This window comes from Glycine soja, chromosome 16 (assembly GCF_004193775.1).
Source record: "Glycine soja cultivar W05 chromosome 16, ASM419377v2, whole genome shotgun sequence".
Lineage (NCBI taxonomy): Eukaryota > Viridiplantae > Streptophyta > Magnoliopsida > Fabales > Fabaceae > Glycine > Glycine soja.
The window spans coordinates 4,177,638-4,189,471 of NC_041017.1; the positions used below are offsets into that span (position 1 = coordinate 4,177,638).

General features: G+C 31.9%; 1 protein-coding gene across 1 annotated transcript; it reads right to left on the minus strand.

Annotated features, from left to right (window-relative positions):
• Window positions 1–1,059: 1,059 nt before the first annotated feature.
• Window positions 1,060–9,647, minus strand: LOC114390595 (acetyl-coenzyme A synthetase, chloroplastic/glyoxysomal-like). Its single transcript, XM_028351391.1, has 18 exons — window positions 9,543–9,647; window positions 8,279–8,632; window positions 7,923–8,066; window positions 7,633–7,788; window positions 7,354–7,476; window positions 7,049–7,217; window positions 5,519–5,601; window positions 5,083–5,184; window positions 4,894–4,982; window positions 4,701–4,791; window positions 3,983–4,096; window positions 3,232–3,387; window positions 2,896–2,964; window positions 2,607–2,782; window positions 2,391–2,447; window positions 2,144–2,234; window positions 1,859–1,957; window positions 1,060–1,711 (listed from the first exon to the last, which is right to left on the minus strand). Exons 2-18 carry the CDS (start codon window positions 8,630–8,632, stop codon window positions 1,526–1,528), a joined length of 2,259 nt encoding a protein of 752 aa, XP_028207192.1. The 5' UTR covers window positions 9,543–9,647; the 3' UTR covers window positions 1,060–1,525.
• Window positions 9,648–11,834: the final 2,187 nt, after the last annotated feature.

Consider the following 11,834-nt stretch of genomic DNA (forward strand, 5'->3'; position numbering starts at 1 on the left):
TTAAATCCTCATCAACTAGTCTAACATAATCAAACGGTCTTAATCATATGAGAATTTAAAAACAACTTACAAAAAAATTACATACTACAATGTTACATTAATGTTATTACTAAACAACAGAACTAAAACAAAAATAAATAAATTATAGGGATTACAATAAAAAAATTATTTAAAGAACTAAAATAAAAACTCCTATTTTACATGGACTAAAAGGTTATTCAAGCCAATAAAAAATTACAAGAATACAAAAATAAATAAATTTTTAAAACTCTTTCACTCCCTTGTGAACCAAATAAGAAAATGATTACTTTTCCTTTTCTTCGTTAAAATTCCTCTTTCCTTCCTCTCATCCAAGCATAAGGTCTAATCAAAATTCCTTCCCCTTTCCATCCCTTCATTAAAATCTCTCCCCTCCCCTCCTTTGAAACAAATAGTCCGTTAGGAACCAAATTCGATTGAAAAATCTTAGAGGGATCAAATTGTATTCTCTTGTGGGAAAAAAGGTTTTTGAAAAACACTTTGCACAGTAAAAGTTTTAAGGTGCTTTTATTTTGAGAAAAAAAAAATTCAAGGGCCATGTAATGCTTAAATTGCACAGACACTTCCGCTAAATTAAACAGAGCTCTATTAACAGAGAGATTTGAGTATATAATTTTTCAAGAGACTAACTTAAATCTACCTTTTTTTTCTTTATGTTTAGATAGGGGCAAAGGCACTATTGTATGTTGCAATTTGCAAATCACACACTGCAAAGGAAAAATAAAATAATGGCATAACTTGGATAACAAGACTTCCTGGTAAACTATAGGTGATCTTATTTCACTAATAAAATATTGGCATAGCTTGGAAAACATCACTTCTTGGTAACTGTATACCATGTGATCTCATCCCACTAATAAAATATTGGCATAGTTTGGAAAACAAGGCTTCTTGTATACCTCGTGATCTCACTAATAATTTTTTCTTACCAAGAAAAAAATAATGCATAGTAAGTTTGTGGCAAGAGAAAAAAAAATTGCATGTTGGAACTGTGAAAAAGAAATAGAGAGAAGACAATAATAAGAGATATGGATGATTTATTTATTATTCATCACATGCACTAAGATTCCATAAAAATACAGATGTACAAGGCAAAATTTGCCCTGTCACTTCTCATTGGTTAATATACTTTTAAGAAGAGATGGAAGATTGATTTATTATTTATCACATGAACTAAGATTCCCATAAAAATTACAGATACACAAGGCAAAATTTGTCCTCGTTTCTCATGGGCTAATATACCTTTACAAGGAATACTAACAACACTTTCTCTAACATACTCTTTCTTATTCACTCTCTACTATTGATTAAAATTTATAAGAAACTACAAGATCACGAATACGGATCATTAAATAAGTAGTGATGATCCATAAATTATTGCAATTTCCAATAAACTTTAACTAATAATGAAAAGTGTGTTAAAAAAAGTATGCTAGAGTATGTTACTAGCATTTCTCATACCTATAATAATACAAAGTTTGGGGCTTCAAGAATCTGCAAGTTCTATAAGTTGATTGACCACATTTGGATCTGAAAGGGTACTTGTATCTCCAAGTTCATCCAGCTGCCGGGAAGCAATTTTTCTCAGAATTCTTCGCATTATCTTTCCACTCCTTGTTTTTGGAAGGCCAGGTGCCCAATGAATTTTGTCAGGCGCTGCAAAGGCTCCTATCTGAAATGTTAAAGAAAAGAACATGAAAATTAATTTATAAATAAAGTTAGGAAACAAAATAAAAATAGATCAACAAAGTAATCATCCTGAGAGTTTATCAAGGCACAGTAGTTCCTTGTTGTTGGCTTTGAAGTTTGAAGTACAGACCTGCTTTCGAACTGTGAGTACAAGGTCCTTCCGCAGTTCTTCACTGTAAGGAACACCATCCACAACTGTAACAAATGCATAGATGCCCTGTCCTTTGACCTACAGTAGTAATGGTAGTTGATTCAGATACAGGTAGCAATCATTTTGCGATGCTAGTAATGGTAGTTGATCCAAATACAGGCAGCAATCATTTAGCGATGCTATACAGAAACTGTACTTAATTTCTTTCATACAATAACAACATACTTATGATTCTCACGTAGAGAGAATAGTATACAGTCATACCTCATGCTCCACACCAACCACAGCAGCCTCTGCACATTGCGGATGTGAAACTAAAGCTGATTCCACTTCTGCTGTGCCAATTCGATGCCCACTGCATATAACAGGAACTATATCAGACTTGAACATCAAATAGAATAGAACTGCATGGAACACATTCATGTTTAAATGCTTAGATATATAAAGTATAAAGCAAGAAATTATAAGATCAAGGAATTATCAAAAAGAGCATTAGAAATTTAAAGAATACCTAACATTGATAACATCATCAACTCTTCCAGTGAGCCAATGGTATCCATCTTTATCCCTAAAACAAAGTTGAATGAGTATATTATAATTATCCCACACTGTTTCATGTTCTGGTGTTTCCTGTTTTAGGTAAAACTACAGAAATGTAATTCCCTAAGGTTAAACTAAAATACAAAGATCATTATGTATGAGCATCTAATGTTAGTAAAATACTAACCTGCTGCAACCATCACCACTGAAATAGTATCCGGAAAATGGCTTGAAATATGTTGTTTCATATCTTTCATGATCACCATACAGAGTTCTGAATGCCCCGGGCCATGATTTCTTCACACACAAATATCCATTGCACTCTCCTTCTATTTCAACACCTTTCTCATCCACAATGACTGGCTACAATTACAAATTAATTAGTCAGTGATGAAGGCAAAGTGAAATAGTGACATAGAGGTAAAAACAAATTTATATTAAATTATAAAATGAACATATAAGGTCGGCATAAAAACCTGAACTCCAAAGAAAGGGAGAGTTGCAGAACCAGGTTTCTGGGGCCAAGCACCTGGTAGTGGAGTTATCTGCAAGCAAAAAAAAAAAATTGAACCAAAGACAGAAATGCACAAACATGATAAGCTTCTCTCTCTCTCATATGTGTGTGTATATGGTGAGGAGATTGAGCCTAAGACTACTATACAAAACAAACACTCCATTACCACTTGAGCTGTGCACATGTGGTACACAACAGATTAAATGTGACTAATGGAATGAAGCTATCTAACATGTTCAGTTCTAGCCACTAGAACCAAACCAAATTTAATACAGATAATCATTGGAAGCTACAATACCATGAAGCCACCCGTTTCTGTTTGCCACCAAGTGTCAGAGATAGGGCACCTTGAATCTCCAACTACATTGTAAAACCACCTCCATGCACTTGGATTTATGGGCTCGCCTACACTTCCTAGGACTCGTAAAGATTTCCTTGAGTAGCGAGTAACAAACTGCACGAATTACAATGATTTGAATGAACAATAATTAAATTAAGAATAAATGGAACTCTACAATCTTGCATCAGAAAGTTCCCTTGCTCTATCACTACGTTCAGATATTCCTGTTGGAACTTTATTCAAAATGTCAATATAGAGTACAAGTTATATTCCTATATGATGTGCAAAGATATTATCAATTTTACATGAGGATGCATTTAAGCTTCTTTTGGTTAAAGATTTATAATAAATTATCCGAATAATTAATGGCCTATTTGGTTTGAGAAAACATTTTTTGTTTTCATTTCCTGTTTTCATGAATAACAAAAAAATATCATACTGTTTTCATTTTGTTTTTGTTCTATAAGATTTGTATAGGAGACAGTGTAAACAATATGTTCTCAATATAATAAGAGTTCACTTCTTTGAAAATTGGAGCAATATTAAATTCTCCAATCTTCAAACTGAGACTAATTTGTGATATGATTAATGACCAGATGAAAGCCAAAGGAGATGAGGCATGCTGGCTTGTGTGTGTACACAGAAGCATTTATTCAAAGTCAAACGATTTTTCATAGAGATACTAAAACATGTTATAGATGTATCTTACCGTGTCACCATCACGCATGAGGGACCGCACCAATGTAGGAGCAGTGTAGAATATTGTCACCTTATATTTGTCAACAATGTCCCAACATCTCCCAGCATCAGGATAATTAGGAGCCTGCATTCATCTTGATATCAGATTTGAAGTAAAGTATTTCTTAGCAATTCCTTGACTCTCATAATTTTCTATCTATGAACTCAATGAACCAATATTATGATGTTGCTGGAAATCAAGGTACCTTTATTTATAAACCACGTACATAAACTTTTGTTAAAATATGTAGCCGAGACAATTTGTGTATCTCTAAAGCTCAGTATGAGGGAATCAAAATAACCATGTATGTAACCACTGCCTAGGCAACCAACTGATCAGGCAATTAATAATTGACCTCTTCTTAATGAGGGCCTTAAACTTCTTTCCATCAACTATTAATACATGAAGTATATCACTTTAAAAAGCATTTTAGCAGTTAATTTTTTTTTTGGCTGCTCAGTAAATATTCTATGAGCTCAAAAAAAAAATCTCAAATCATTCTTCTTCTCACATGGTCAAATCAGCTTTTAGAATCACTAAATTGTAGAAAACTAGAAATATGAACTTATGGTTGAATTTGTCTTTTTGGTTCCACTAATAACATGTCAATTGGATTCATTTTCACTAGCTCTTCCATGCATTATGCATATAAATGATGATCACAATGTTTCAAGTTCAAATTTATTACCCCTTCATACACGATGACAGATGCACCATTGAGCATGGGTCCATAAGTGACATAGCTGTGCCCAGTAATCCAACCACAATCAGCAGTACACCTGTAAGTAATCAGGGTATAAAAAAGTTAAATAATAGTGAACCAATTTTCATCAAGAACATGTCAAAGATAAAAAAGATAGAAGATAAACTTTCAAGCATACCAGTAGATGTCATGCGGCTTGTAGTCAAATGCATACTTGAATGTTGTTGCAGTGTACACCATGTAACCACCAGTTGTATGGAGGACACCCTTTTAGGAACATTTATATTAGAAAAGCAGCAGCCTCAAATAAAGAAAGGAAGAAAAAGGAAACATCAATCAAAGTACAGCAGTAACAGCACACAGATACCTTTGGTTTTCCTGTACTCCCACTTGTATAGAGTAGAAAAAGTGGATCCTCTGCATCAACCCACTCCACTGGACAAGTAGTTGGATATTGATGAATGACATCCTACAAAAAGAGTAACATGATAGCAAAAAAAGGTTTAAAGAAGTGTAGAATTTTATCATAATTATAGGTAACCATGAACATTATAAACATATTTAGCACCACTAGACAGATTCAAGATTCACAGCAAACCTTATTTATCATCAGACACAAACAAAATCTGTTTCAAATAACTGAAGAAATTCAGACTGAAACAATTATGTAACTAATTCTTATTCATGGCACGTAAACATTTTGCAGAGTACAGAAAATAAATAGAATTCATGATTCTACACTTAGCTTAACCATGTGAGATTATATATTAAATGCAATGGGGTGAAAACTTTTATATACCAACCTGCCACCATATATCACGCCCTTCCTTCCATTTGGTATCTACCCTCTTCATTGCTAATGGGTTTTCATAAACTAGGCATTTATCTGTTAAGACAGGGAAAAGAAACAAAATAAATATATCAGAGAAGATAATAAAGGGAACACAATAAATTAGACATTAAATTAGATGTAGCATGTACATCTTCACAAACACTAAAGGTAATTCTATTGCTCAGTTCAGTTGTAAATGTCTGTTACAGAGTAAAACAGGTCAAATGGGGACGACAACACTAATAGGTACCAGACATAAATGTGCAGGAAAAGGTGAGTTAACTGTTTTTGTATTGATAATGGATCTGAACCAAATGAATTCAGATCCTGTGTTTAGAGAGTTGCATACAATAAAGAAGAAAATCCCTAGGCAATTTGAGAGGCTCAGACTCTCCCAAGTTCTAACCAAAAATCCCTACCCCCTCTCTCCACTCCTAACTTCCTATGTATATACCTTTCCTCCCTGTTGTTCATGCGCCTTCCATCTCTCCTCCCTGGACCTGATCCAATGTGCTGACCCTTTTACTCTTTCCTATTACCCTTTTTTCTCATATACCTAAGCAATTTCAGACCTTAGGATCTCATCCACAACCATCAATGGAGAAGTTTTATAACATCTGAGTCTACTCTATTAGTCAATATCAATATTACTGAAGTCAGTTTGGATTAATGATTGTAAAAGAAATTACAAATTGTCACTGATTTATGAGTGCTAGATTTTCCTCTTATGGCATTCTCAAACTATCCAACAAACTTAATGATGTAGAGGAAAGCCTACTCCAAAAACCCAGGCTGCTAAGAGGGGAGAGCATCTACTTTAATTATTATTTGTGTCTCACGCCTAGCTGATATGGGACTTGCTCCTATGTCACATACTTAATATCTCACAAAATATAAGAAAAATGCAAGAGACATGAACAACACCCTCAAGGTTATGAAGGTTACTAACAAACAAAAAAAAAAACTGGGTAAAGTATGTTTTTGGTCCCTCTAAAGTTTGTCAAATTCGGTTTTAGTTCTCCAAAAGTTTTTTGTATTTTCGTCCCTCTAATTTGGAAATACTTCATTTTTGGTCCTTAAAGTGGTCATAATTAACATTTAAAGGCTGCTATAAACCACCAGAAAATACACTTTAAGGACCAAAAATGGAGTATTTCCAACTAAGGGGAACAAATATAGAACAAAAATTTAGAGGACTAAAACCGAATTTAAAGGAACCAAAAACATACTTTACCCAAAAGAAAAGTCAAGATACAGTACTCATTTTATTTGAAGGGTTTGACCTATCTAGTATCTACATGCTAGTAAGCTCCAGTTTTGTCACCTATCATAAACTTTGTAGTGGTACATGATAGTTGATATATTGATCTCTCTGTCTCCCTCTCAGTGTTTGTGTATGTATGCACTTATGTTTGACTTTTAATCAGCAAACCATAATTGCACAATATTTATTGAAGAGATTATATCACTCAAACTTTAGACAAATCAATGGTATTCCCACCTATAGAAACCCCATTTTGGGATGAATCATTGATTGCAGCATCAACAATATCTTTCAGATAGATAGGCTTAGAGCCCCTTTTAACAGCATTGCAAGTAATTACAACTTTTGGTTTACAATCAATGATTCTCTGGGAAAGAGCTTCTGCAGAAAAACCAGCAAATACAACCTAAACAAAAAAAAAAAGAAAAAAGAAAAAACTAACAGTGTTAACTCAAAAGGCAAGTGAAATATATCAAGCAATTTTGACATGACTAAACAAGAAATGGTGGCAAGGAAAATAATTTTAGGTTCTTGAGTGATACCGAATGAACAGCACCAATCCGGGCACAGGCAAGCATTGCGATGGGAAGCTCCATAAGCATGGGCAAATAAATAATTACAGCATCTCCCTTCTTCACGCCAATATCTTTAAGGTAGTTTGCAAGCTGAAACAAGAAAAAAATTCAATCATCCTGCCAATCTCCATTGTGTTTTCACGCGCGAGAAAAACAAAACATATTAGTGCACCCAAACTTGAGAAACTTCATATTGAATATCCACTTTATATTGCATGCAGACAGAGAGGAAAGTCAGAAACTAACCTGGCAAACTTGCTGGAGAAGCTGAGTGTATGTCAAAGTACCATCCAAACCAGGCTCATTGCCTTCCCAGTAAACGGCGACCTTGTCACCAAGTCCAGCTTCAACATTTCTATCCAAGCAATTATAACAGATGTTGGTGATGCCACCCTTGAACCACTAAAGCAATGCAACAACAAATGAACACAGACACACAAGGTCAACCACACTCAGTCTCTGAACAAACACTATCAGAAGGAAAACAAAAATAAAAAAGCGAGATCCAAATGGGACAGTGAAAACAAATCAATTACCTCAATCTTTATATTCCCTTTCCTTACATCAAAATTTTCATCACACACTTTGTCACCCCATCTCTGTTTCCAATAGAACTCTGAGGCAATCTCAGACCAGAATCCAGCAGGGTCCTCAATCGATCTCTTATACATCTTCAGATACTGATAGATCACAAATCATACACACACATCACTAAAAGATTAAAAAAAAAAGAATTACAGAATCTCGTACAAAGACTGGAACCCAGAAAGAAAAAAACAATTTTTTTCTTCATATATGTTAACAAGTCAAAATCATCGAACCCCAGAAAGCATTCATGAAGCTGCGATCAAATTCAAAACTTCAACACCGATCAATGTAAATACTCTGAAACCTGTTCTGGGGACTGAACATTGGCTTGGCCAGCAAAGTCCTCACTTGGAAGAACGAAATCATCCTCTTCAGTGGCGAGAGATTCACCAAGTATCACAGCGTTCAGGTGCGAAATGTGGCCAGCACCTGATGGAAGAAGCTTCATTGATTCCACATGGCGCAGGAAATTGTTGGTCCTGAGATTAGAGGCCATGATAATGGAGTTTTTCCTCTTCCTTCTCCTCTTGCAGTTCCAAAACAGAGAGGTGGAAGAACAAGGCTTGTTCAGAGTGGGATCGAACGCAATTGGGTGAAGAGGGTCACAGGGTACTCCACCCAGGTGAACAGAGACTGAGTTATGGGACAGAGGAATCATCTTGACATAGTTGTAAACATGTATATAAAAATTTTAATTAATAAAACAAATCCTGAACAGACGCATAATAGAAAAATAATAATATATTTTTATTTTTGGGACATGGAATTTAAGTGTTTTTTATGCATAAATGGAATTTTTTTTATACTAGAGAATTCAAGAGGTGTTAAAAATTTACAACAAGCTACGTATCATATTTAGTCAATTCAACTAGATATTTTCACAAAAAATCAACTTGGTTAGAAGGAAACATATTTCTAATAAATATTAATTATTAATAAAATTGATAAATATTTCATATTTTTTTAATACAGCATTGTTATTGTGATCACTTTAAAAAAAACTGTTGATATTATTCTCATTTTCTAACCTAAGTGGGGTGGGAATCGGAAAACTAAAAATCTTAATTATAATAATTATAAGAAAATGATGGTCAAAATCATATGACTATAATAAAACAAAAATAAATACGTAAAAGTTGTCTTTTCTTCCAAAATGCAACTAGTCATAGTCTTCATTGGAAAAAATTTGCACTCCACTTTTTTTTGGGGTGAAGGACTTTTTGTTAGGGTCAACAACTAAAAATGATAATAACAATACCATTTTGTTATGATCCCAAGTGGTCAGAGAGGCGGCACAGAGACTGGTAGGTAACGTGGTTAAGTGAAGAAATAAAAAAAAAAGGTAACTTATTTTGTGACAGAAAATCAAAGAAAGGAATCAGCAGCCAGCAGGTTCAAAAAGATAATATACTTTTTTATAAAAAAAAATAATAATAATAAGACATCGTTGTGCACATGAGATTGACTTTTTCTTAAGAAAAATAATGAACCAAAAGATAATGTTTCCGGCTATTGCTGGCAATGGAAAAGATTTCAATTCAAAGGAAAGAAAAGAAGAAGAGACTAACTTGAATGAACTCAATTCCCACAAAAGACTGAGAAGTAAGAAATGTGGCAAGGCAATATAAGGTGGGAGAGAGAGAGAGAGAGAGAAGCTGTTGGCAGGGTTTGGAATTGACCTCTCAAATGATTGGGTTAAATAGGTCTCTTCATGACAACATGGTGCTTTGGTTATTAGTTTTTCAAATAAAAAATGTTACCAAAAAATTTATAATATTTTCGTGCCTTATTCAATGAACTGAATTATACTTTCTTGATGCTTCGATGATTAGTTTGTGATGTGAATTTTGATTGGATTGTGGTATCAGCAGCACCTTGCTGGCTTGCCGGTTGTTTAGTTTCCTGGTTATTTCTTGCAAGTTACAAAGCATATTGCCATCCCCAGTTTCTCTATCTATGGTATTTCAGCTCCAATGGACTAGCAAATTTTGCTTTTTCTTCTGTATTGCTTTCAGTGTCATTTTTCGGGGATTATCAACATTGAACTTGTTTTCATGATGAATGCCGGAATGAATGACAGATGGCATGTAAAATAGCAAGTTGATAAGTTTGAAACGATCTTGTCCGTGAGAATAGCAAATTTGTTTCCAGATAGTCTCAAATTTCAGGCTGCATGAGTATTTTTTTTTATAAAAAAAATAGAGTGAATTACATTCTTTTTGAAATTTTATGAAATTACACTTTTTTTATTTTTTTATTCTTATACTAATTATATATAGTATAAATTTATTGACTTTTATAATAATTATCTTAAAAATTATATTAATAGATAATTTAAAAATTAGATAATTATATAAAATTATTTTAAATCCTTAATGCACGATCAATAAATCCTAAACATTACATTAACATCTTTTATACATTGTCAAAAATAATTTAGCACATGCTTCTTAGTTCTTTTGTCTAGCTTTTATTTTCTTTGTACAAAAAAAAAAATACATTACATTAATCTTTTTAATTATTTTAAAAATATTATATTGTACCTGTGTAAGGGAGGTTGATGTAATTGTTAAAAAAATAAGAGAAATTTATACAGATTCATGAAACCTCAAGGTAATCTATTCTTTCTTTTTTAATGATTTGGATTCTTCTAAAGTGAAGATGCATTTTGGAGGATAAAGTGAATTCACTATTTGTTGATTAAAATATCAATAATAAAAAATATAATAAAATCATATATATATATATATATATATATATATATATATATATATATATTAAAATTAATTATAATTTCAATAGTTGATTTTTTAATTAATTAATTATTGTTTTAATTACCCATTTAATTTCTATATTTTTCAAACTTAATCATTTTAGTTTCTATAGTTACTAAGTAAATTTTGTAGTTCCTAAATTTTATATTTTAATTTTCAAATTAAATTTTTTTAACTAAGCAATTAAAGAATTTTAACCACAGATACCTTTTGAGAATTAAAATATAAATTTCATGAACCACAAAATTCATTTATTAATTGTATAGACTAAAATAATTAAGTTTGAAAATTATAGAAACTAAATAAATAATTAAACCTCAATTATTATTATTATTTTCTAAAATATGTTTTTTTTACTTTCAGAGGAGAAATTTCATTTTTCATACTAGCAAAATTTAAAGTTTAATTGTATTTTTTTTTATTTTGCAGATATGGTGTATTTTTTTCTAAAAGAATTTGGTCCCCATAATTTTAATTTTATATCATTTTTTTACGTGAACTATATATTTTTTTATTTGTACGTTAATGAAAATATTGACATGGTACTTTATTATATTGTCACATTAGTACATTTATGTCAACGTTTGACACTTTATTGTATTATTATCTCATTTGTATTTTTATTAAATATTGTATGTCCAATTAATGAATGAATTAAAATTACTTAATTTTAAAAGTAAAATCAAATTCATGAAAAAACGAGAGATCAAATCCACAAAATCACGATAAAAGAAAATAAAAAAATACAATTAAACCAAAACTTTAAATGTTTATATATTGTAAATTTTAAAGAAAACGCAAGATAAAATATGAGGATGGAAAAAAAGTACAGGAGAAGGAAGCTAAAATTGAGAAGATGTTTTGGTTGTTGGAATTAATAGAAAGAAAAAAGAAGAAGTAGGGAAATATAAAAGACTTCATTAATTGCTTGATTAAATATAAAAAAGCAAAAATATAGTATTTGATATAAAACTTTTTTGTTCTTATATAAAATAATATATAACTTATTTTGTTGCGAAGAATAGTGTATTGTGTAAAGGATAAAGTGATTTGTGAATATATCTAATTTTATCTTAATTTTTTTCT

What these genes read in the sequence shown, in the direction of transcription:
- LOC114390595 (XM_028351391.1), bottom strand. Translation starts at nt 8,632, where the DNA reads ATGATTCCTCTGTCCCATAACTCAGTCTCTGTTCACCTGGGTGGAGTA. An exon ending in ATGTTCAGTCCCCAGAACAG is followed by an intron (nt 8,067 to 8,278) that starts GTTTCAGAGTAT and finishes GTGATCTATCAG; the next exon opens with TATCTGAAGATGTATAAGAG. An exon ending in TGGTTGGTGTGGAGCATGAG is followed by an intron (nt 1,958 to 2,143) that starts GTATGACTGTAT and finishes TTACTACTGTAG; the next exon opens with GTCAAAGGACAGGGCATCTA.